The sequence below is a fragment of the Setaria viridis genome, chromosome 9, assembly GCF_005286985.2.
Source record: "Setaria viridis chromosome 9, Setaria_viridis_v4.0, whole genome shotgun sequence".
In the NCBI taxonomy this organism is placed as follows: domain Eukaryota; kingdom Viridiplantae; phylum Streptophyta; class Magnoliopsida; order Poales; family Poaceae; genus Setaria; species Setaria viridis.
Genome location: NC_048271.2, coordinates 7,718,465 through 7,744,447, shown reverse-complemented (window position 1 = coordinate 7,744,447; position 25,983 = coordinate 7,718,465). Strand labels below are relative to the sequence as shown.

Genomic DNA, 25,983 nt, shown 5'->3' with positions numbered 1-25,983 from the left:
GTGGGTGGATCTTTCGAACCTCCCTTTTCTCGCCTCCCCTTCGGATAAGGTGGAATTGGACTTTGGCGGATGCTCATGCAGCCTGCTGTGATCGCTTGGGTGTTTTCTTTCGCCCGTAATTGGACGGGCGGGCTCTCGGCGCCTGTCCGGCTCCCGCGGATTCGCTGGCTGGTCGGTGGTCGCTGCACGCACGGGCGCACGGCCTGTTGTCTGGACGTCGCTTTCGAGTTGGGTTGGCCCGGTTGGGCGCATACTTTTGTGTCTGGTCTGTGCCCTGTTTTATGCTGTCCGGTGGGGCCCCAGGTAACCGGCTCATCATGTTGGACCCTTTGCTTGCTGTATGAACGGGTTTTTTTTTTTTTAGCAAATTGGTCTGTGAACGTTGTTGGAAGCGTGCAACCAGCTCGATGGATTTCGGCTTGGGCTGAATGACGGTCCACCCGACAGGTTTTCCAAGGTGAGATTGGTGAATAAACAGAGCGGTTCAGGTACAGCAACACGGTGGGTGGTACTGGTACAAGTAATGGTGGCCGACCGACCCATGATTGTTTGTCCAGTTGGAACGGAGGACCGAGGACACGCGAACGGGCCGTCTCCCACGTCTGCCGCGGCGGCGCGTCCGAGCACAGCTCGAACAGGTTATCTCCAAGTACGGTTCGCGAGTTAAATACCAAGGCCGGAAAGTCCACTGGCTTTGTGCCGTAAATCATTTTTGAGGGAAAAGATCAGGAACTTTCCCAGCTTTAAACCAACAGAAGATGCTCGTCTGGTCCTTTTCTTTTTGGTGAGTGTGCTCGCCTGGCACCATCCTTTCGCTGCTCCGGCCAAATGCCCTAATGCACTGTTCCCCGCATCTGATTCTTGTGCCACTACCTTCTCCTCTCCTACGTGGCTTTAGTGGGTGTTTGGATATGAGGTGCTAAACTTTAGCAAGGTCACATTAGATGTTCGGATGCTAATTAGGACTACATATAAAATAATTATAAAACTAATTGCACATATGGAGTCTAATTCGCGAGACGAATCTATTAGGGCTAATTAATTCATCATTAGCAAATGGTTGGACTAATTAGGTTTAATAGATTCATCTCACGAATTAGACTCCATCTGTGCAATTAGTTTTGTAATTAGACTATGTTTAATACTCCTAATTAGTATCAAACATCTGATGTGACACGTGCTAAAGTTTAGCAGGAGGATACCTTATTCATACCTCCATCTGCATGTCTCTGTTGCGTGCATGTCAACTGGACAGACTGAATCGCGATTCGCAGGCATATTTGCACTGATACACAATTTGCAAAAAGGAAATAAAAAGAAGGCACGCGCAGGTATAGGGATGCACATTCCAGCTAAAGGCTACAGCAACGTACAGCTGCACGGCCTGTTGCCCTCACGTAGCTTTCGAGTTAGGTTTGGACGCATACTTTTTGTCTGGTCTGTACTCTGTACTCCGTTTCAGTACACATAATCTACTCTCTTTCATTTAACACAAATGTGCAGCAGAACTGAAAGCAACATGGCCTGGTATATGACGCATGTGATGCACAAGGATGGTGGGATTTTGCTCCAGAATTCAAGTTGTTGTTGCCGGAGAAACTGTAAATTAAATGAACCATTTGTGTGAGCGTCGTCCGCTTTGCAGACTGGAACAGAAGAACCGAAGAAGCGAGTGGTTTCCTGCATTCCCAGTACGTAAACGTAGCTTTCCAGCTGCATCGAGTGAAGAGTGGCACCCGCCAGCCGTACCTGGTGTGGTGTGGTGACTGGTGAGCCAGATTGGGCCAGGCCCGGCCCGTAAACGGCCCGAAAAAGCCCAGCACGGCCTGCAGTGGATAGTGCCTGGGCCGCCTCCCCGGCACGCTGAGCCAGCTCAAGCCCGGCACGATTTTTAGGCCGCCCTGACAGCGGTCCGTATTTCCTAACCCTAGTATATAAACTATTTTTTCCTTCCCCTCCCTCATCTTTCCCCACACCCAGCCGCCTCCCTCCGTCCCACCTAGCTCCCCTCAACCCCGCGACGGCACGACCCCTCCCATTCCCTCGGAGGCGTCATGGGCAGCGCCGATTCGGCACCCCAGCCTCGGCGCTCAGCGACCCCGGCCGCTTGGCGCGGAAGAAGCCCGTCGCCCGCGCGCTCACCTGCTCCCCTCCTCGGCTCCCCGCCTCCCTCTACTCTTCCTCATCTCTACTTCCCCATTCTCCTTCCCCGCCCCCGCCCCTCCCCTGCGATACAGCAACAGCGGCGAGGTGCCCCTGCACCTCTTTCTCAGCTAGATGGCGATGGCGGCGAGGTGGACCCTGCCTCCCTCCAGCTATGAGGCGCACCGGCAGCCGCCGCCATTGGGGAGGCACGCCAACCGCCACGGCCGCCACCACTATGGGGGTGGTGCCAGCCGGCCCCTGCTGTGGGGGCGCTGCCAGGAGCCGCGCCGGTTGCCGCTGATGGCAGCGATGGGGACTCATTTTTTATGGATTTTGTGATGGATTTAATGTTTGTATATTCATGTACTGGATTCATGAGCTTTGGCGATTTTTGTGGTGAATTTGTTGATTGATTCTTACATCTTGATTCGATCTATTGTTCCTCTCTTGCTTGCTTTGTAGTGCCTGGCCTGGCACTAGCACGATAGTGCTTGCCGTGCTAGTGGGCCAGCCCGACTCGACAAAAAAGCCATCGTGCTGAACCTAAGCTAGCAGTTTAGCACGCAGTGCCGGTACGATCTGGCACGAAAAAACCATCAAACCTGATAGTGCCGGACCTATTCAGGGTGGGCCAAATCGGGTTAGCGTCGGGTTAAGGTTGGGCGGCCCATCTGGCCATCTATAGGTGAGCGCCTCGCACTCGCACCGGCCCGGGTCGAGGAGCGCGTCGGGTTCTCCGCTGCGGTCACCTGTCGTAGTGGCGTGTCCGCGCACAATTGGCAACACTGCCACGAAACGGACCTAACGCCGGAAATGGAGACCGTTGGACTTGGAGTCTTGGACAGGCCTCTGGTCTTTCATTTTGTCTGGGGGTCAGTTTGCTCATCGGGCACTATCAGTTCACTGGTAGTGCTACCAGCCTACCGCGCCCCTTTCTGTTTCTTATATTCAATCTCGTTGACTGATTCATGTGCCACTGTCCTACTTTGAACATGACGAAAACCTCGACCAAAGATTACTGCAAAAAAAAGGTTCTTGATTATAATTGCCGAGTAACGCATCACCTATAACATTTTGCTCATGAAGAGAACGGGATGGGTATCGCCTTTGATGTTAGAGGTCAGTTGATAAAGGCAATCGAAACTTGCAGAGCTTAAAGGTGCTACTCCCTCTGTTTCAAATTATTATTCGTTTTGACTTTTCAGGTATATAATTTTTGATATGCACCTAGATATATATTATATCTACGTATATAGTAAAAGTTATGTATCTAGAAAAGTTAAAATGAATTGTAATTTGGGATGGAGGGAGCAGGCATGAGTCTGCCGCGGTGACGCCCGAGCATAACTACCAGGTAGCTTGAACTTTCGAGTTGCGGTTCCTAACGTATAAAAACAAATCGGTTATAGCTATAGAATCATGCGTTGAAAGATCTCAACTCTCAAACAACCCCTATACAATTGCACAAAAATTATCAGGTTATAGCTAGATTGTAGCTGATCACCCATATATATGGCTATATCGTTCTGTACATGAAGAGGACAGGATATCAAATTAACAGGTGAGAGGTGCCTTGACAAAAAGTTTCCAGATTCAGTTAGCTCGAAGCTGCTGTGAGTTTAGGCTACATGCTACTGGAGTCGCTCCATGAGAGCTGCTTTTACCGGGAATCTGAAGTTTCTTCTAGCTCTGGCTTTTCAGGCAGAATGCGGGTCCCACACCCATCTTTTTACACCTTCAGCCGTGCACCAGGATACACATCAGAAACCTTTTCGTTGTCCATGTTCTTAGCCCTTCTTGAGTCACTCTGAATTGATTTTTCTGAAAGTGATGGCATAACTCTCGTGAAGCTTCTCTCCTTGCTTCTCCTGCGGCAGTGCAGGACAAATGGATTATGATAGAAGATCTGATGTCACTTTCATACTTCGCAGCAAAGCTGTAATGCAACGCGATAACATACCTGAGATGGACCATGAAGAACACTGCACCAACAAGGGTAATTCCTCCGGCAACTGATTTCAGCACCCCTTTCCCTGATTTGGGAGCGTCATCTTCAGGCCTCTGAGCAGCGATGCTATCCTGAGCTATATTTTCTGATTCCACGGGTTTATCAACAGATTGGGAACCTTCCTGCACAGCAGAGGGACGTTAGGAATGCTTTCGTGCGAAGGCGGTATGATTTATTATAAGAGTGACAGGCTGATCTTGTGCGTTTCAGGAGGCACCATTTGATTCGTATCGCTGAATTCAGGATTCAGCTCTTCACTTGTGCTATCATTTGTCATCCCAATCATACTTGGCTCTATATTATTCTCAGGAGTGATGCTATCCTGAGCTATATCTTCTGATTCCACAGGTTTATCAACAGATTGGGAACCTTCCTGCACAACAGAGGGACGTTAGGAATGCTTTCGTGTAAAGGAGGCATGATTAATTATAAGAGTGACAGGCTGATCTTGTGCGTTTCAGGAGGCACCATTTGATTCGTATCGCTGAATTCAGGATTCAGCTCTTCACTCGTGCTATCATTTGTCATCCCAATCATACTTGGCTCTATATTATTCACCGGATCTTCAGAAACCATTGGCAATTTGCCACCCGTAGTGTGTGTTGGGTTCAGCCCTGAGTGTGATTCGGAACTCAAGTCTGATGGCTCCCCATTTAACCCATGTCTCGATTCCTCGCAACTTGAACACACTGACTCCCTATCACAGGCAAGGGTGTCGCAATGTAGATTCATGGTGCCAGTGTCCTTTTGGATGCATTCGCCCTCTTTTTTTGGATGATCAGCTAATGTTTCCCCATTTCCCTGAATAGAATGATCTAGAGACTTGACATGTCCATCATAAATCCTTTCTGAATCTTCAACAGGATGAGCATTCAACTCTGGATCATTCTTGTCAATTTCAAACGCCAAATGACTGCTTATGGAATCTGACTCTTCTGAACTTAAAGAGCATTTAGCCGTTCTCGTTCTTGAACATTGATCAGTTGCAGAATGAGTAGAATAAGATTCTTTATCATGATTTTGTGGAGTTGAATCCACGGACTCCGAATCCACAACAAAGTTCAGTGATCCCACTGATTCAGCAAGAGATTTTTCTTCATGCATACCATGACCACTTTCACCATAGCCTTCACTTTCTTCCTTAGGGTTAGGGGCATTGCTTAATTGCGAAAGCACAGCTGCAAAATTATCTTCGTCAACTGAGTCCTCAGGTTCTAGAACAGATAGTCTACTTTCTGCTTCATCAGAGTCATAATTTGTGTCCCCGTGCTCGTCGTTCTGTCCATCAAATATTATCTATGAAAAATAGATACTAAGTGAGTAAATATTAAGCAGGTGCATTAAAAATAAAACCAACCCTTTCCAGAAGCTTGCCTGCTGCTGCAATGCTTTGGAACTGTCACGTGGACTGTATCCACTTGAACCGGAAGAACTGTATTGTGGCTGCTCCAGACTTCTACAGATACCTCCAACAATATAGTTGGGCATGGATATTGTGTAGGTGACTATATCAAAATCAGGGACCTACCACCATAGAGCAGGAACATGTAAATTAAAGTTGTAACAGTAGTTATAATTGAAAAATGCATTTCTTAAATAGGTTATGCTAGAACCTAGGACTTACATTTAGGCGCATCATGTGAGACTTTTTAGATACTGATCGGATGCATATACAGACTTTCCGAACATTTCTTTTTTCAACCACATCAGAAGGGGTAAACAGATCAATTCCAGCTAACCCAAGGATTTGACATATCTGGAAGGAACAAAGATTAATTATCAAGCAACCCATGGTGAAGAAATGTAACATCAAGCCAGTAAAGTATATGTGACCGCATTGAGCTGCAAGTATCAACCAAAATATCCAGAAGCTTATGCGGTCGATGTAGTGTGGGCAATAAACTTAAATATTCCCACACATCTATTCTATATATGCCACCTGGGCTTCTAGGCCATGGATGGAAGAGGGGCCCGTTATTTTTATTTTCTGTGGTTAAAATTCCACCAGGTCTCAAACTTAGGACCATTAACTTTTCTTATGTGGTGTATTGTCTACCCCAACACTTAACCCAAAAGTTGGCTTGAATCAGAAGTAGGAAACTAAGCAAGATGAGAAGATACAGCATCAATCACAGAGATGACTTGATCCAATTTGCGTAAAATTACATTTTTTTGCTGAGAATTTGTACCAACATGTAGACAAACTTGGAAACTAATAAAACTACTGAAGTTCACTGCAAAACAGCCAGGATATACAGATTTGTGGTTATTCCCTAATGTTTCTTCAATTACTGCAACAACCTTAGCCTGTAGAAACTCACAGGGAAGTAGTACAGAAGCCATCAATAGCATATTCAGTACTGGTTTTAGAGCTCTTGATGCCCAAAATATCGACAGAACATCTCAAACACCATGGGCAATTTACACTGATCAAAACTCATCAGACTAGCTACTTGCAATGGGTTTTTCATGCTACAAAAATGCTTCACTCAAGCTCCTTTGATGAAAAAAAATCAAGGATTTATTTCAATTTACTTTTACCAAAACAAATGCACTTCAACATTTTTTGTTCTTGAACACACTTAAAGTTAAAATAAAAAATAGTGCTCAAAAAGATATTAGTACCAATGACCTACCTTTAGAAAAGAGTCAACTTTCGAATAGGGCATGTACTTTCCATTGCTCCTGCCAAAGGATAGTCTCTCATAAATATACACTTTTGATTGCTTCAGTTGCTCTCTGTTCTTTTTCAGTAACCTTTTCCATAGTACTTTGGAAACTTGAAACCTGTCAGCATGAAAATAACAAGTGAGCAGAATATGCACATCATCAAAAGACAAGCAAGTAAACAAGTGTCAGGACATTGAGACCGGTTAATATATCACAGAGAGAAGAATTAATTATCGAACAGTTCCAATATTTCAGAAACCAGATATCCAAGGCATTATTTCTTCTAATTGAATGACTTCATAATGCAAAAGCAAGTAGACACGTGCAAAGAGCCAAAAATAACTATCTGTGAGCAAAAATATGCCAATCAGTGGGATCCAAGATTTCTGAAGTTACACCATATGCATAGAACAAACATGCTTATTATTTTTGTGCACGCAGGAAGGACTGGTGAAGAAACCAGAATCTTACAGTAATTCTCCATCAGCAAGAAGGTCAGCAACTAAAACGTCTTCATCAAACCTAAGATGAAGAACTTCGCCAAGCCAGATTTTTGTTTGTTTCTGAAACAAAAATTAAAATAAATAGAGATGAAGTCAGTACAATAATTACGTAAGTGAAGATAGTGCGTATAATCTTCTGATTTGTAGAAGCAGGATAATAAAAAACAATCTTTTTAATAATAACTAACAAAGAGTTTGTTTTGTATGAGAAACAAATTTACTTTCTAAGAATAGTTTTAGGGTGTTAAGTCTGCATATCAAGTATTACAGCATATTGGCAATTCAATGAGCTGCATATCCAATGTATTGTTGTTGTAATCCACAGCAATTGAATTAGCTATGCCTCACTCGATGCATTGTGTTTTCTTAACAAATCCTCACATATTGAATGAAATGTCTATATTGTGTTTGCTCGTTTTTCAAGAAAACTAAGGTTTGGGAGAGTATTGAAGTAGCTATATTCAGCGAGGACCATGGTCAAGCCTTTAACTCAATTTCATCAGAAGTTGGAGAATGGATCATAAGTTCATAACAATGTGATCTTTTACTATCGCTGTTGACATGGTGAAATGGTACAGCAAGCATAGGCCATTTTTTACATCTGCTACAACATAACATTGCAATATATACTAGTTGAGTATATCATATTGACTGATAGATACGAAATGTGTCAATTTTAAGTTTTAACATGGCAGCGTATCTAAGATTTATATTCCAAAACTCCCCCAGACCTCTAATTTACCACAATTTTAACATCTGGAAATATTTCTGCAACAAGTAACTGAAAGTACAGAACAGTACTCTATTCAATATCCAACAGAGTTGAACCCAGAAATAAGCCAGCCATAACTATAAATAATTCAGTCGGCAACTGTGTAGTCCATAACATTGCCTTCTTAGCCTACTGCATGATCCCTCGTGCTAAAAAAAATCGAATTTACCGCACGGATTAATATTATAACATCTGGGGTGCGAATCCTATGAATCAATCCTGTCAAAAAAAAATCCTATGAATCAAGAGCACCCCGCGAAACAGATCGCATCAGCCTTCAGGACACACACGAGCATCACTCGAGAATCTTGCCGGTGGTACAGACGCCAGCCGCAGAAGGCGGAGGCCACTCCGCTAAACCGGCCGGCACCGTAGCTCCAAGCAAGCACTGTTCCATTAGCCCCCGGTTGCCCACGGCCCCGATGACGCAGAAAAGCTTGGTGCGCTCACCTGCAGGAAGGCGTCGTCGAGCTCGCGGAAGGTGGACGCGGACGACGCCTCATCCACGCGCACCGCCCCCGCCGGTCCTCCCTGCTGCTGCGCCCTCCTCATCCCCACTCCCCCTCCTCGATCGCCGACTATCACGTCAAGGGGCGCCGCCCGCTTCCCGAGGGTGCTCCAGCTCAGATCCTCGTGCGCCCCGCCGCGCTCGGCGTGCAGGCTCATGGCTTCCGATGCCTCTGTCTCTGCCTGCTGCTTTGCTACCTGCTCCTACTCGGTTACTCGGCTAGTACTCCACTTCAGGCGTCGTCAGCGGCGGTGGAGGGCGCGTGGGCGACGGGGTGGAGGCGGAGGCGGGGGCGGGGGCGGCGGCCGCGTGTCGCGTGCTGCGCCGGAATAAGCGCGGGCGCTGCTTCACCTGCGCGGCATTTACTCGCGTATTTTTCTCGCGGCGGACGACGGGGACATGATTGGATTTTCCTTCCCGTGCGGTGCGGTGGCGGGCGCGGTGCAGCCTGCCTGCTTTGCTTGCCGAGGCGGGCGGGGGGCGTTGGGCGCGCTCCGGGACGCGTGTGCCCGGTTTAATTTCTGCGGGGCCGATCGAGCCAAGCGGCGTTTGGCGTGTGCGGCGCCGCGCCGCGCCGCGCGCGTGTTGTGGCCTTGAGTCAGCGAGCGCCGCACGAGCGCTAGCGACTCTGCGGGAGCCGAGCCGGGACAAAAGCGCGGGACGAAAGGGACCGGGCTCGAGCCGTGGACGTCCGATGCGCCATCCGGTTTGTGTGGCCGCGCCGGGTTAGCTGATCGCTAAGGCTAAAGCATGGTTTACGGGATTGCGTTAACGTGTTTGGGGTTGCGCGTGTTCGCGGCAAGGATAATTGGCAGCGGTGCATGCACTACGCTTGACGTTTGATAGTTTGCTTGCACACATCCTGAGCCATCGGATCTTATTTGGAGGGTGGATGGGCAGCCGCAAGTTACGTGGTGGCTTGCTGAAGGAAAGTCACCGGATCCGGCTCCGGGAAAATGCCCCAACTCGCCGCCGCGCACATCCCCAGCCCCGCCGCCGGACATGCTCCCCACGGGTACGGTGGGCGACGTGGGACAGGAGAGCCGTTCCTTGTCGCCATCCCGGATGCAAATCCGTTTGCCGTGCCGGTCTCTCATGGGTGGCAGCCCTAGCATGCCGCCGTCGGGAGAGCAGCAAAATCCTAGCGTGTCATCGCCGGCGCGTCTGCCGAAAAGCAAGAGGAGAGCCAGCACATCGGCGTCGCAGCCTCCACGGTGGGTACCAAGCGCATCGCCGCCACGACACGCTCTGTGGGGAAGGGAGTCGATGGGCGGGCGAACACCCGGCTCATCGCGTCGTTTGGTGCTGGTGCCGGTGCTGGAGAAGTTCTCAGAGCCGTCGGAGAAGAGAGTAAGCGTCAACCCTGACCTGAAGTCGGTGTGCCTGAATCCCAACCAGAAGTTGGTGCCGAAGGAGAAAGCACCCATCTGTTCTGCCAACTACATCGGCAAAGAGGAGGAGGGTGGAAGCCAGAACCACTCCTCAATTGCAGCTCACACGCTTGCCCATTGAGAAAGAAGAAGAGGAAGATGTAACCCAAGTTACCCAACAGGAATTAGCACAAGAGCATTCAGGCTCAGATTCCTCGCCAATTCGTGAGCCGCAGCCTCCACTTGTACCAATTTGGACAAGTTCTGCTGGTAAAGTTTACTATGGCCTAACTAGTGATCGACTGGCTTTAAACAGCTACTATGAGGCTTATCAGAAGTACAGTGAAAAACAAGGTATATCCTTACTTTGGTATAATCAATCTAGCCAATTTTAATTTTTACCTAATATCCATGGTTTCCCAAATCTTGCAGCTCGGCAAGAACAATTACCTACCCTTAGGTCGAGTTTGACTGTCTCTAGCATCACCGAATCTTATGGTCCAAAGCAGAAGGAAATACTTTTAAATGCATCAAAATCTATCTTAAGCCTTTCGGCATACATTGGTAATTTTCTAAACTTCGCCTTAGTGGAAATAATAATATATATCTATTATTTTGTTAACTTCTATAATTCCGCACATATGCAGATGATAAGGAGATAAATCGGTGCACTGGCATAGCTGTCGAGTGGGATGACGAAAAAGGATGTGGTATTGTTCTCACTTCTGCCTGCTTAATTACATCGAAAAAACCCTTCAATGATTGGTCCGACAAGGAATATGCTTCTAATGCCAAGGTAAAATGTTCCTCTGGAAAAACTTCACCTTTTTATACAATCTATAAAAAACAAAAGTGTATAATCAAAGTTGGATCTTCTTCTACTGTTGTTACTCCTTAAACTTGAAACAATTGATGGCTGCATTAAACTTGCCTGCATATGTTGACTCAAATCATTGTATTGTTTTCTGGACTGAAATGAAAGATATCGAAGTCTCCTGCAGCAAGTAATGTTACAGAATGATGATGACAGAGAGAATCCTTTCAATTGATTGAACAAATCTATCAAACAAAGGTTTCCTCCAAAGACAAAATAGCTTCTGTTACTTATCCATCACCATCGTGCAATAGTAACAATGTGTTTTTTGCAGTATAAAGTAGTGCTGAACTAACAGTTTTGAAATGTTTGAAGAATACACAGGCTAAAGAGACTACTAACTGTACAGATGTAAATCACTCATATGTCAGGATTCCTCATGATCCTTGAAATAGCAGATCAGAGTTAGAAGCATTAGGGACATGGGGGCAGATAGGGGCTTCTAGGGTAGTAGGATTCTTGCTCACTTTCTATGTTAAGCCATGTTCTTCCAGCCCTTGATCCGCTGATCACACATGCGGGATATACTCCAATTTTCCTAGGTGTGCCACTGATTTGATAGTTTCCTCACACAATAATGCTACCATCGATTTGTATTTGAAAGTACGTTTTTGTGTTATCATGATTTTAAACATAGATAAAAATGAACAAGCAAACTGCGCCGTATACGACATAGTAGAGCTGAGAATAGCTGTGGTGGTCTATCTTTCACATTAATTGCTTTTAATCTGCTTTTTTTAAAAAAATTCAGGTCGTTATTCACCTATTTGATGGCTCAACCTTAACCAGTAAATTACTATACTTAAGCAAGCATTATGATCTTGCCTTTTATGAAGTTTCTGGATACATGAACTTGAAGATTTTACCCCTGGAAACCAATTTGGAGTATGGTCTAGACTTGTGTCTGCTAGCCAGGGATATGAAAATGAATTTGATTTGCAAGGCAGTTAATGTGAAGTACGTAGCCCCTTGTGAACACCAACATAATCACTATTTATTCATCGATCATTCTATTCCTAAGGTATGATTATATTTATCCTTTTCATTTATTTTCATCTAGTGATTATAGTTCTGTAAAACTTAAATCCTATCCTGTATGTAGTGTGGCAGTGGAGGTGCATTGGCAGACTTAAATGGAAGAGTTGTGGGGATGTTATTTTGCATGCTACCACTAACTTCTTTTATTCCAAGTTCTCTCATTCTCAAGTTCAGGTATGTACCACCGTAGCCACCAACTGCAAACTCTGAGTATTATAGAATCAAGGATTACATTCTCATGCTAAGTTTCAGAAGAAGCCATTTTCAATGTTCTAATTATGGTGCTTAATTTTGGATGTGTCAATTATATCTGTAAAGGACATCTAATATATATCATATCCTTGTATAGGCGACTTGCTCGACCTCAGCTTGGATTAAAGCTAAGGGCAGTGGGTTTTCTAGATGTGTCAAGTATTGAGTTTCTGTCCCGCAGCTGTGGTGTCACCTCAGGTCTCATTGTAGGAGAGGTATATCTACTTGATTAATCCAGTTATTTCTTTATTGAAGTCAAGGTTATTTAGATATATATGCCATTTTTAAGTTCTCAGCATTGAAATATATTATAACTATTCTCAACTGCTGCTAGGTTTCAGCAGAAAGTGTTGCAGAGAAACTCGGCATTAGAGCTGGTGATGTTATTCTTTCATGCCAAGGAAAGATTGTTTCAAGTGTAACTTAGGTATATAAGCCGGCTGAAAAGCTGAAACGGCTGATTTGTTGTGAGAGGAAAACACTGTTTGGTGGCTGATAAGCCAGCAGAATAAGCTGAAGCGAACATGCCCATATTTCAGTCCAGAAGGCCTTCTTTAGAGGTCTGGATCCCAGCCCAGCTGGTCCAAACAAGGCCTAAAAGTGTGACGTCTGTGTTAATTTTATCTGACAGTAATTTAATCATACCTTTTTGTTTCAGTGGGAGGAGATATTGTTGGGTATTGGTGGAGAGCATCTTGAAAAGAGCAATGACTTAAGCTTGAAAGCGGATGTTGAGGTAAACTTCCTGCAGATAAAGAACGTCAAAAACTACTTATTGGTGCTGGAACGGATTAGGTTATGGATTAAAGATATTCCCTTTCATGCCACTATGCTAAACTAGAGTACCTGATCTTTCACTGCATTGTTCCTCACCTAATGCCATTGAGCTTAAATGTAATCCCCTCAATGCACTACCGTTTGATCTGTTAAGCTTGAGAGCTAGTAGATCTTTGATATAGCCTCCTTCCCTGTTTGTTCTATTCTATTGAAGTTAAAATATTTAAAAAAAACAATCCTGAATCACTCATTTGCCCTTTTTTTGTTGAGTTTTGGAGGTGGAGCTGTGGACTGGATTTGGTTGATATTAACGAAAAAAGGTCTTTTCCTTTTGTCTTCGTAGGTTGAGGTATTTCATGTGCGCAAAGGTATCCGAAGAATCATACATTTAACTGTAGAGTTGTCTGACGGTAATGAAGTCTTCAGCTAAGGTAATATCTGGACGAGATGATTGTCTTTCTGCCTTTCCAACTTCTCTTCTTGTCATCTACTCCGTATCTGTTGCCCTTCATATGCTTACTGCAATCTGTTTCCCTTCCAGTGTAGCAGCTTTGATTGGGGAGCAAGCTACAAAATACGAGTTGCTCTACAATGCTGATGCCATCTCCCGCGTCTACACAGGATCTAATTCAGCACTGATTGTTTATATACATTTTTATGCGTAAGCTATATGCATATATGTTTGCAGTGGTTGATGTACACTGTGAATCACTTCTGTATATATTCCTTCCTTTTATACTGCAGTTGATTTTTGCATCCTGGACGGATGTCTTAAGCTCCGCTGTACGATCATACGGCGGGGGAATGAATAGCCCTTCCTAGTAGCATTAATGATCTGTGGCTATGACTAAAAACAAGTTCCGATGATCAAGCTTGTTGGATAGCCGCGGTTTGATGCATGATTGGCAGTTGTGTACGAGATGCACTTCATGTCGAAGCTGCAATTTTATCCGTCATCGTGGCTTATGTCATACCATTAGCAGTGCAAGATCGGGTTTGGTCAAATATCACCTGTTCTGTATACAATCTCGTAGTTTTCTCATCCGAATTTGGATAGCTTCTGGTAGAAATGCGTATGCGAAATGAATAAATTTGGAGTAGCTAATTTTCAAGCGACATGCACAGTTCTTCACTTAAGGTCACTGGTCAATCCGTCAGTGGAGTGAATCGACAGAGAAGCACTTAGTTCGGTCGCCCTTTCCTCGCGTCCTGCTACATGTTCTGCCCTAGATGTATGCATGCATATGAAAAGCAACATTAGAGATAAAGCCCCACTTTACCTAGTCCGGCTAATGAATAGCATAACAGATGAGAAAATTATAAATTTACCAGCTTTTCGAGCAACAAGCCGTGCATTAACGAATGATGATGTCAAACATTTACAGACATCGGCCAAGTCTAGATCACTATCACAGAAAATTCCACCCCTTTTACCTAGCAAGTGTACAAAAAAAACCCTACTGAATGGAAAACCCTTCGCTTAACGAAGAATACCCAAAGAATACAATGGAACACATTCAATACTGAAGCTCACTATCCAACTGACTACACATACTAAACTGTAGTATATCCTAAACAAGGCCACGTAGCTCCTTTCTGGCACCAGAAGTGGAAATCATGAAGATCTGCAAAGCATAGTCATAACTGACCAACTAAAGTTACAATGGTGGAAAACTGTATTTAATTGGATAATCTCGACAGCTTAGATCATGGATGCTTCATCATTGCTCTAGTGGAAAGAAGAAACTTACCGGTAGATGACTTAAGCATTGGCTTCACAAAGACAAGCACCCACCCATCAGTACTACAAGCGGATGGCAGGGGGAGACGAAGAGTCGAATGAAGCTCTCAGCGGCCTGTTAACAAATGGGTGCTCCAAAAGTTGTAACGCAGAAGGCCGGTTCTCTGGATCAACTCTTACACATTGGCCAATGAAATCTTGTGCTTCTTTTGACAGGTAGTTGGGGATAGGAGGTCGTTCCCCTCTTCCAATCATGAAGAAAGCATTTGTCTACAAGTAACAAAGCAACATTAGTGGAGAGATGGAGACCAATACTGGGTTACGACTTTAGCAAGTTATACACAGGGCATTATTAAGGGAGAAGCGCAATTGATTTAAAATGATCTCACACACTAATACTAAGTGCTTTTGATTAAGGAAAGACTTGAGGCAGAGGCAGCAGCAGGTCTAATAAATCTTTATAGCCACAAGGATACAATTGATGTACTTCCAATACAAATTACAAGAGATGCTACTGGCATGAAAGGAAAACTACAGTTTTTCCTTTGTTCTGCCACAGCCATCCAATTAACTTTACTACACAGAAAAAGGGAGATTTCCATAAAGAAAAACAGAGAAGAGAGGAATCGACATCCTATTGTTTCTTTATTGCAAAGTCAAACAGTGAATATAAATATTTCTTCATTGTGACTTCTATGCTCTTCTTATCCATAAGTTTAATATTCTAAACATCAGATAAGGCCCAACACAACAAACAATATTTAAAGTTTCAAATATTTGAAAAAAAAGATATGGTCAACAAAATATTATATAACTACGAATTTTAAAATTGAAACATGACATACCCACTCGACATTAGGAAATGGTATTTGACGGGTTAGCATTTCCAATACAGTGCAGCCAAGGCTCCATATATCAGCTGAAGGCCCATACATCTTTTTAGGATTAATAACCTGAAATGAGAAGGTGCATTAGTTCCGTTCAAGAGATACTACACAAGTATGGTCCTGTGAAAAATATAATTGAAATGGATAATTTTCATTACAGAGGATGGTAATTACATAAAAGTAATAAGAAATGTTAAATTGGTTACCTCAGGTGCCATCCAGTAAACACTTCCTTTGCATGATCTTAGCATATTAATTTTTGACATCTGAAAATTGAACAAAGAAAACTACCTCCATAAGATACTTTGAGATGGAGAACATGCAATTAACTGAGCAGAAATATTAAGGCTAACCTCCTTTGCCAGTCCAAAATCCGCAAGCTTCACAGATCCATTTGCATGAACCAATATATTGGCGCATTTGATATCTCTGGATATGAAGCAATTGTTTAGAAAAAGTTTTACAAACATCACAAAACGGTCTTTTGCAGGGTCTTAATAAAAAATTAAAAAAAGTTCTTGATCCAAACTACCCAAAATGCTGATAGTGAGCTAACCCAGGTGCACTAACTCTAACAGGGCTTCCCTAAACTCACAAATTAAAACTGAGAATTTCATATCAACTCTGCATCTCAGTCTCTCGTGGCACCCAAGAATTCTATAAGAAAAACTAGAAAATAGAAGGATAAGGTCCTACATACAAATAGTTTCTTTATATGAGACATGAGGAACATGACCTCAATATCACAAAAAGATGGATCAGTTGGCAGTTCCAGAAGAAGATACTGGAAAGAGATTTATTCCCCAAATATCCTTTTCAAAACAGAAATGTATGTTACATGGTCTATCAAAGACTCGTTTTTCCTGCTCCACTTTATCCTTTGTTGGAGACAAGGTTTAGAAAATAACCTGTTACCCCTACAGCATTCTAAGCATTACATTATCCCCCTGAAATATTAGAATACGGCCAGTTTATACCTGTGGACAACATTTCGCTCGTGGAGGTAAAGCAATCCATTAAGAATCTGCCTAGTGTATGCAGAGACTTGCGATTCTCGTAGTTTATACTTTTGATAGAGGGATGAAAGAGATCCTTGAGTGACAAGCTCAATAAAGATATAGAGTTTCGATTCTTCCTGCATTGAAACATAAACACATCACATGAGTTGAATAATATTACTAAGGTAGTAAGGTCCGCATATACTGCAAATGGCATAGTGATTGCTTAAAATTAAATGATCTCTTAAATAAATGCATAACCAGATAACATCAAAAGAACAGCAGAGTACCTTGTCAGTTCCATAGTACTGGACTATATTTTCATGTTCAAACTGACTAAGCAGAGCAATTTCCTGAAAACCACAAAACTTAAAAAATACAGCTGGACACAAGTAATGACAAATGTAGCGTAACAGACAACAGATGGTATTATAACGTTAATCAGCAGCTATAACCTGCTCAAGTGCGAGAATAGATTGTTGTGCGTTGCTTCCTTGATCAAGCAAAGATACTTCCTTCACAGCAAAAAATGCACCCTCACTGCACAGATATCATTGACATAATTTTTCAAATAGAGTGACAAAAAGGTGAAATATTTTCAAATGGAGTGACAAAAAGGAGTACACTTTACACTTTTCAAAGTGGCTCTTGATTTAACTTCTATAATATGGTGAAATACATTATATATGATTATATATGTACTGCTGAGAATATTACAAAGCTGAATCTGCAATTACATTCCTGAAGTATTTTTCATGAAAGAAAATCGTCCATTTATTGATAATCAGATAGAGACCTTCAAAAGAATGTGTTTCTCAACTACAAAGATTCCTTACAGGGCAAATTACCATAAAGTTTATTGTAGCAGTAGCAGGTTACAGATGACAAGCAGTTAGAAATCAGTCACTAAATATCTGTTTGTAAGGATACTTATTTGTCTGTTCCCGACTGTACTGTACGCTATAATTCCCCCAAAATTAACCAGTGCTAAAGCTTATCTTAAGTTTGCACAAATTGGCGAAACAGGGAACAAGATAAAGCATCAAATATACTCTATCAGTTTGGCCAGGTTGCTATGCGCTCTTGGCTTCAAGGCAAGAGTACAGAGATGCTTGTTATATGACTTCAAGATAAGGGAGACCAGAATTTACACTTTAGCCATAGCAAATTAGATAACATGACAAATCAGAGATATTGCAAGGACTGAGTTCACAAAGGCTATTTCATCCTATAAAAGTAATGGCTCAGGTGCTCTCCCACCTCACCATCCTTTGTGTACGGCAGTCCATATACACTGGATTGTGCAAATACAGTGCTCATATGCATGATACACTAGCACCACAACGAGATACTTGCAAGATGTGATGTGGTACAGAATTACAAATATAAGGTTCACAACACTGAAGTTAATTGCCCTAACATGTTGTATTCTCTGTTTCCTGTCAACACAATGTCCATGTTGTCTGGGGTAAACAATTCTGTGATTTTCTATTTGCGAAGTGACCGTTATGCCTTGTGTCAACTTTCTTAGCCATTAGATAAAAAACCAATCAAACAATCCACTTATCATTATACAAATCCAATCATCACAAAAGGGGCATATCCTTAAGAAAAAACATGCAAAATATGATAGCAATCTGAGGATTTGTTCAGAAAATAATAAGGTAACATATGACGAATGTGGTGAGTCAGACCTGGGATCATTAGGACAGGCCAAAGGGCAACATACTTCCTGTTATGCTATGTTGGCCAGTGCATTTTTAATGCTTCAGACGTAATAGGTCACTAAAGAATCTGTTGTCAAACACAGCTTCATTTATTCAAAAGGTGTCAGGTTAAAGTATGTCTATAAGCAACAAATATTCATTCGACGACATATGATCTTTGTGACAAACATTCAGATTTCCTCGCAGAGCTATGCCACTTTAGTTTAATTCAATATATTAAATAAGTTGCAAAAACGAATGTCTTGGTGGCTACCTAAATCAGTACCGGACGAAAACTCTAGGTGCCAAATGAAAAGACTGTGCCAAGCTTATAACAAAGGTGTTATTTGGACTAAGTTCATCTTTAATCTAACCCTGCACAAAGGCTAAATAACAGGGAAACTTTTAAGATATGCATATATTGGAACAAAGGCTGCAGAATTTTTTGGGATAATGATGAGTAATAGTGCAAACAAAATGAGCACACAGTAATATTCAAACTAGCACTGGCACTTACTCGCTGATCCCCTCATACACCATCCCGAATGAGCCACTTCCCAGAAGAGCACCACGCATCCATGACTTAATCTTCCGCTTGAACTTGCCATTCGGTGAGATGATGAACATGGCTTCCGTGGTGGTACTGGAGGCATCATCATCATTCGTAGTCGACAAGGAAGATGTTCCAGTGAAACCCTCGAAGGTCTCTCCTATTCTCAACTCTTTCAGCTCCCCCTCCACCGCTGCCACCCCATCCTCAACCCCGTCCTCCTCTGTGTCTGACACTTGACGAGTGTGTGCGCGTTCATGAGCCCCTCCCAGTTCGCTTCTCTCTTCACTGGGAGCAAACGACTGCACAATGTCCCAAGCCGACCCAGTCATATCAACAGCAACAACGGGCCTCCTCACCGGCGGAGGAGCGAGTGCAGTGATTGGTGGAGGCGGGGAGAGCAGAGGCGGCCGGGCGCCCCGTATCCCTACCTCCCCGCCCCCCTTCCTTGGCGAGGGGAAGGGCAAACCCCCGACGGGAGGCACAGCAGCAACGGCAGGGGCAGCCTTGGGGGACTCCTTGGGCGCCGCGACGATAGGCTCCTCCGCCGACTCGGTGGCGGTGGAAGCGGACGAAGAGTGGAGCGACTCCTCAGGAATGGGGGCAGGTACGGAGAGAACCGGCTGAACATTGGGCGCCGATACCGCGCGCGCGATGGGCGAGAGTTCGTCGGCGGGAAGGGACGAGTCGAGGCGGGGGCGCGGGAGGAGGTCGGAGTTGGAGCGCGACTTGCGCGCCTCCCAGGCGGCGATGGGGATGGCGAACTCCTCAGGCCCCGAGAGCCCCAGGCTACGGCAGAGCTCGTCGACCTCCCCCTCCGCGCTCCCGCTGATGCGGAGGTCCGCGCCGGGGGCAAGGTCGAGCGAGCGCGAGGGCCGGAGCCCCGGCGACCGCTGCTGCTCCGCCGAGGACGAGGACGACCACGACGCGCCCACCGACGCGGACGCCCCCGCGCCGACCTCGTAGTCGATGCGCTTCGCCGCGTTGCGGCGATCCAGGCGCGGGCTCCGTCCCCGGCTCCCGCTCCCACTCCCACCGCCGCCGCGGCTGCTGGAGTCCATGGAGGCGTCCGCCCCGCCGCGGCGGCGGCCGGAGGTGGAGGAGGATGACGAGGGCGAGCCGGAGGAGGACGACTGCTTACGGCTCCACGAGAACATCTGGATCCATACGAGGAGCGCAGCCCACACCTAAAATCTCAGCTCCATGGGAGCGCGTCGGAATTCGGACTCGATTTCGCAGCCGCGGTTGCGCCGCAGCATCGGGGAAGGATTGGGGGGAGGAGCTCGGCTGCTTGCGGGGAGGGTATGGCGTGTGCCGTGGCGTCGTGGTGGAAACTGGGAAGTGAAATTTACAGCACACGAGCCTAACACGCTTTGCGTCCATGCCAGTGGACCTGCAGCTACGCTTGGGCCCAGTGAAAAGAGACACGGGGGCCCCGCGGCTGGCTCCTCCGTGGGTGGCTTTAAGGAAGTGGCGGAGGACTGGCCGGACGCGGGTTGACTGCGACGACGAGGGGGTGGTGCGGTAAGAAGGGGTCGGTTCGGCCCCGCGTGGGGCCCTGGCGTCAGTGGAAGAGCGGAGGGGTGAGTAAATAAATGGCTGCCGTTGGCGTGGATGTGAGGTCAGTGGGGGCCAGAGCGTGTGAACGGGGACCGTCGCCTCATCCTCCGCGCTGTCAACGGCTGTTCGCGCGCGCGCACGGCGCACGGCGGCGGTTGCCGGCGAGGCAGGCAAGAAAATTCGGGACGAGCTGGCCTGGGAACTGCGACAGCAGCCGCTGCTCCAAACCACTGGATCGGAGAACAGCACGTGGGGATTGTGCGTGTTACTTTCGTTACATAGCTTAGCTGAGCTGAGCTGAGTGGCCGTAAATCCGTAGTGCGTATACGTAGTCACTGATTGTGTACCCATTTGGAGCCTGTGTTTTCATGTAATTGTGTGAAAAAAAATTGTTGCTTCAAATTCAGCCTTCTACGTTACCGAAATGTGAAGTGCAGTTGCATCCTTGGGACATGTGAGAAATGAATATTACGGCTTTTGGAACAATATCTTAGTTGTCCATATTCAGGACCGACACTATAATTTGAAGGGCCTCCAGCGAACCAAACATCATAGGCCCTTTAAGTTTAAAATATTTTTTTTTCATTTGTAGCATGATAAAGGAAGTAATAGTATTAATGATATATATTTACAAACTAAAAGAACGGCAAAATAAAACTAGCATTACCTCGTCTCGTGACTCCATCAACAATAATGCAGTTTAACCAATTGATCATCTTTTTTTCTTTTTGAGCACTAAAAATTGCTTCTCCAGCAACATCTAAGACCTAAATTATACAGGAATGTAAATACTAATCGCTGGGATTCGAAGCTTAAAATTAAAGAACTAACATGCTAAATAAACGAGATGAGTCCACGATCGAGCAATGTCCAGTCTTTTGAAGATAGAAAATGAGACGATTCATGTGATGAAGTCTTGACTGCAGCGTGGGGATTTGCTGCACATATTTGCTGTTGGGCCCCCTTCTCCCTTAGGCCCCCCCGGGCGGTCGCCTCTGCAGCATGGGGCCAGAGCCGACCCTGTCCATATCTCTGGAGTTTCAGTCCAGCAACCCAAGATGTGTGGTGCTACCTAGTACTAACCGAAGTCAGAGTAAGAAACCTTTTGAAATTTCTCAGAGCTTGTTTGAAACAGAGGAAATTCATAGTAGACAAAAAGCAAATTCACGGTATAATCTGAAAAATTATGATCAAAATATTCTTCCCAATTACTTCCTCCTTTCCAAATTATAGATCGTTTTGATTTTTGTAGATTTATATATATTATTATGCATATAGATGTATGCTTATATTAAGTGCATAACAAAATTTATAAATTACAAATTTAAAATAATTTATAATTTGGAAAGGAGGAAGCTGAGAGCGACCGAACCGTATGAAACGTTCCCGGCGGGGTCGCGGCATGCATTGTTTACGTGCTCGACGCCTCGACGGCGACGCTCCATGTGTTCCCACAATCCGCACCTGCGGAGGCGCCCCCGTCTGAACGGCGATTCTGGCGCGACGCGCAAGCGTCATGTGCCCGCCAACGCACGCCTCCCGTCCGTCTTCATCTCACAGTCTGTTCCGAATTCTGATCATCTGATGAGTGATGACGCTGGTGGCGGCTAGCACCGAGGTGACCGCACGTGGCAAGTCGATCGGCTCCTCGCGATTTGTTTATTCCTGTGACGTTTCTGTCTGAGCCGGCTCCTTGTACTCCTGTGAACGGTCCTACGTCGCTTACCTCAAATAGCATGTGTTTTATTTTCGAGCTGAGTCTGAGCTGGCCTTCGTATGCGCAAGACGATTGATGTTCACAACAGTGACTCAGCCTATCAGAAAATTCAGATTGAGAAACTGTGCATTCTTCTGCTAGCTTTAGGGATGTTTGGATACTATGTGCTAAACTTTACAGTGTCACATTGGATGTTCGGATGCTAATTAGGAGGACTAAATATGAACTAATTATAAAACTAATTGCAGAATCCCTATGCTAATTCACGAAACGAATTTATTAAATCTAATTAATCAATCATTAGCAAATGGTTACTGTAGCACCACATTGTCAAATCATGGACTAATTAGGCTTAATAGATTCGTCTCGCGAATTAGACTTCATCTATGCAATTAGTTTTATAATTAGCCTATGTTTAATATTAATACTCCTAATTAGCATCCAAACATCTAATGTGACATGTGCTAAACTTCAGCAGGGATATCCAAAAGGGGGCCTTACATGTGTTTTTCTAGTGTGCATGTTAACAGTTACTCTAATGGATTCGTCTTTGTGACGAGACTACGCAAACACCGAGTCTAGCTGGCGTATTACGATGCCAACCCATAGCTTCCTTTCGGATTAAACTGCCCGCAGATGCCCATTCAAGAGATCCTATGTTTTCTCCCACGCTAGTCAAAGCATCCCGTAACACTAGTCCTCTTCTCCCCCCCTGATTGGAGGCCTGGACTATTACTTGTCTTGCACGTCCCTTTCGTATTAACTTACCGCGATTTCTTCCGCCGGGAAATCGACTCGAAACTTAAGTTTAACAGCTGCCTCTTACGTCTCTGGTGACAGCGACGGAGCTGAACTGTTCTCGCATGAGTGCGTCGCTGCATGGCCGACACGGCAACTCCCGATCCCATGCAACAGGAACCGGCGCCAAGCCCCCGACTTTGCCGTGGGCCGGTGGCTCGCCATTTCCAGCCACAAATTTCTCCCTATATTCGCCCTCCTCGCACGACCGCATCAAACGACCCAAAAAAAAAAGTTATTGGCATCCATGGATGCGAGGGTGATCGTGTCCGCCTACGAGGAGCTGCCGCGCCGGCGCCGTCCCATCAGCCGTGTCGCGCCCACGGCGGCGGCCACGCGCATCACCAAGGCATCGGCGCCAAGGCAGGTTGGTGGCGGGTACAGCCGCCGGGCGCTGCTGCTCGCGTACGCGCAGCAGCTGCGGCGTCGACGGCGCGGGGGGCAGCAGAGAGGCCCGCCGTTGCTGGAGTGGGGCGAATGGAAGGCGGGTCGCGTCGCCGGCGGCGACGTCGCTGTAAGATGCATTTGCCAACATCTGTTTGGTATTTGTTTCCACGCGCATGCCAGTGCACGGATTCACTTGTCACTTGTGTGGTGGTGGCAGATGACAAGGCCCGGAAGGAGGAGTTGGTGCTCCAGGCTGCGGTCCTGCGCCCGGCTCTGGATCTGGACATTTCTTCGGCGAGCCAGTAGGATCAGAGAGAATGCATCGTGCAAGAAATAAAAGGCGATCAGGGGTGGATGCACGTGTTCGATGCTGACTGCTGGCTGGCTTAATTCGGAATAATATCAATGATGGCGCATGCATCGTAGCACAAATGTTGAACCATCGCGACAGAAACTCGTGAGGTTGAATCCTGTTGCTTTAGACTTAGGGCGAAGAAGAGAAAAATGATGTTTTGTTATTATTTTCCGATAGCCTTCAGAAACCGATCGAGCTCGCCCTCGTTGGATCCCAACTCCTGATTCCTCGCCGGCGTAGTCAGCGCACTTGTCTGGACGGAGGGCGTCGTCGCTTGGAGCTCGGCGTCAGCGGCCGCGAGAAAATGCGATGTGATCTCGTGCTTGATTTGCTGAGGAAAAAAGAAACAGTATGGTACAGGGGAGATAGCCGTCAAGCCGTGTTGAGACTTGAGGCTCCCAATATCAGACGACGCCGACATCGATAGACAGACACTGAGGCCGAAACTGGCTACGAATCAGATTCCAGGAACTGAATCTCTTCCTGGTGGCCAAACGGGCCCGAGCAGAGTCCCGGACGCATGCACGCCGCCGCCCTTGTCCTGCACGGACTAGACAGTATCACAGGAGAGGGCACAGTAGGGAACCAAAGGCGAGGCCGCGATCGAGGCGACGCCGGAGGAGCACGTTCTTGCGAGGCATCCGCCCGGTGGCGCCAGGCACGGCGATGGAAGGAGACGCGGCAGAGGAGCATTGGCAGGTCAAGCGCCCGGCGGAGGACGACGCGGAGGGGTCGGCGTCGGCGAAGCGGCCGAAGCCGCCGCCGAGTCCCACAGAGTGGTGGAAAGACGAGACCACGGCGTCGCTCATCGGCGTGCGCGAGGAGCAGGCCACGCTGTATGACCCCAAGCGGCGGAACTTCCGCTGCTGCCGCGGCTTCGACCGTAACGTGTGCGAGCCTGCCGTCTTCGACCACGAAGAAGAATGTAAGCATAGATCCGATCCGTCCTCTCCTCTCGGATCCAATGCAAATTCAACAAGACCCGTAATGCACATCCAGAATTCATCCATTTAACCAACATAGAGATGTGTTTGCTTCTCTCTTGATGACTTCACAGCAACGGCTCGAATCGCGCGGCCGCTCGACACGATCCCGGATTCTGAATTAGACCATCTGAAACTCGCGCTGAACGTCATTCATGTGAAGGTGTTAGCCTCGGATGTCGGTTTCCCGATCAGTGCCTATGGGACTGTGCTGATGAGAGATGACCTGGACTTCAAATGCATCTACCTCTTCCAACCTGGCAGAGACAACTGCCAGGTCATCAATTCTCCGGTCAGTATCAATCCTTCGTCAAGCTACACATCGCCTATGTCGGAGTATTAGTATGTTCGTCGTCAATGGTTAGTACTTAGTAGTAAGGGACTACATTATACATTTGACATTTTTTTATCCCTGCTTAAGGAATACATCTGACGTCTTTTTTATACCTGCTTGCTGTTGCTGTTTGCATGCAGGGTGAAATGCTAGCTTTGACGGGGCCTAATCGAGGGCCGTTCGAGGCGGATACCTTTTATTTCGAGATCAACTTGAAGGTCAGGGGCGAAGAGCAAACTATGGACAGAATCTTTAGTAGGAGCTTGATTGACGAAGATTATCCTCTTGGTCCACGAACTAAGGATGTGTTTAGGACTGCTCCACTTCAGGTTTTGCAGCTCCGCTTCAAAATCATCTTACCAAATACCTCTAGCTCCAACTATACCAACTCCAGAAAAAAGGTGAATTTGGAGGACAACTCCAAAGTTTTTCTGAAGCTCCTCAACCAATATCATTGTTTACACGTACCACTTCGAGGAAAAAAAGAACCCTCGTGACGCCTCCTATTCCGCCGCCGCCCCCTCCCTCGTGACGCCTCTGCCTCTGCCGCCGCCGTCATATCCCCTTCCTCCGACGTCCAAAAATCGACAGGATGGATGCTGAGGATGATCCTCAACTCCCCAAGCATGGCACACCAGTGAGTACTCATCCGGCCGGATCGATTTTGACCTAAGCCCACGCCGTCCAAAGAGTTCTCGCCGTCAATGCCGCCCGTGTTGCTACCTCCATCAGCTGGACCCATTCCACCCGCCGGTGCCCATAGGCGGGCGCGGCCTGGCTGACAGCATCCACCCACTGGCTGGCGCTGATTTGGGCCTGGAGCACGCCCTAGCTGGCAGCCTAGCTGGGGGCGGCCGTGCCCAGGCCAGCAGCGGCCAACCCCTGGCCGGCGCTGAGCCTGACCTCGAAAAGGCCCTGGCCAGGGGTGGGCGTGTCCTGGGGGCGGACGGCCGTGGCCTGGCCAAAGGTGCTGTAGCCTGGGCAGGAGCAGCCACACCCTAGTCGGGGCTAACCCTAACCTTGAAGAGGTCGTTCTTTGTGCTGAAGACG

At 46.3% G+C, this 25,983-nt stretch overlaps 3 protein-coding genes across 5 annotated transcripts; 1 reads left to right on the top strand and 2 right to left on the bottom strand.

The window, feature by feature from the left end:
* Positions 1–3,605: 3,605 nt before the first annotated feature.
* LOC117841040 (protein OPAQUE10) lies at positions 3,606–8,999 on the bottom strand. 2 transcript variants are annotated; one of them, XM_034721606.2, is made up of 9 exons: positions 8,549–8,999; positions 7,295–7,386; positions 6,790–6,940; positions 5,778–5,909; positions 5,528–5,677; positions 4,622–5,431; positions 4,371–4,526; positions 4,106–4,275; positions 3,606–4,013 (listed from the first exon to the last, which is right to left on the bottom strand). In XM_034721606.2, the coding sequence occupies exons 1-9, from the start codon at positions 8,762–8,764 to the stop codon at positions 3,875–3,877; spliced, it is 2,016 nt and encodes a 671-aa protein (XP_034577497.1). In that variant the 5' UTR covers positions 8,765–8,999; the 3' UTR covers positions 3,606–3,874. The 2 variants fall into 2 exon arrangements, with proteins under 2 accessions (XP_034577497.1, XP_034577496.1); XM_034721605.2 differs by having other exon boundaries at positions 4,622–5,449; positions 8,549–8,991.
* An 873-nt stretch (positions 9,000–9,872) lies between these two features.
* LOC117841042 (uncharacterized) lies at positions 9,873–13,748 on the top strand. The gene is made up of 10 exons (XM_034721609.2): positions 9,873–9,956; positions 10,003–10,330; positions 10,409–10,540; positions 10,624–10,772; positions 11,602–11,871; positions 11,953–12,062; positions 12,238–12,355; positions 12,799–12,876; positions 13,261–13,348; positions 13,459–13,748. The coding sequence occupies exons 1-9, from the start codon at positions 9,873–9,875 to the stop codon at positions 13,345–13,347; spliced, it is 1,356 nt and encodes a 451-aa protein (XP_034577500.2). The 3' UTR covers position 13,348; positions 13,459–13,748.
* A 502-nt stretch (positions 13,749–14,250) lies between these two features.
* Positions 14,251–20,148, bottom strand: LOC117841041 (mitogen-activated protein kinase kinase kinase 1). 2 transcript variants are annotated; one of them, XM_034721608.1, is made up of 9 exons: positions 18,767–20,148; positions 16,999–17,083; positions 16,834–16,896; positions 16,523–16,680; positions 15,899–15,974; positions 15,752–15,811; positions 15,504–15,611; positions 14,669–14,928; positions 14,251–14,542 (listed from the first exon to the last, which is right to left on the bottom strand). In XM_034721608.1, the coding sequence occupies exons 1-8, from the start codon at positions 19,954–19,956 to the stop codon at positions 14,722–14,724; spliced, it is 1,947 nt and encodes a 648-aa protein (XP_034577499.1). In that variant the 5' UTR covers positions 19,957–20,148; the 3' UTR covers positions 14,251–14,542; positions 14,669–14,721. The 2 variants fall into 2 exon arrangements, with proteins under 2 accessions (XP_034577499.1, XP_034577498.1); XM_034721607.2 differs by having other exon boundaries at positions 14,251–14,561; positions 18,767–20,147.
* Between the last annotated feature and the right edge of the window lie 5,835 nt (positions 20,149–25,983).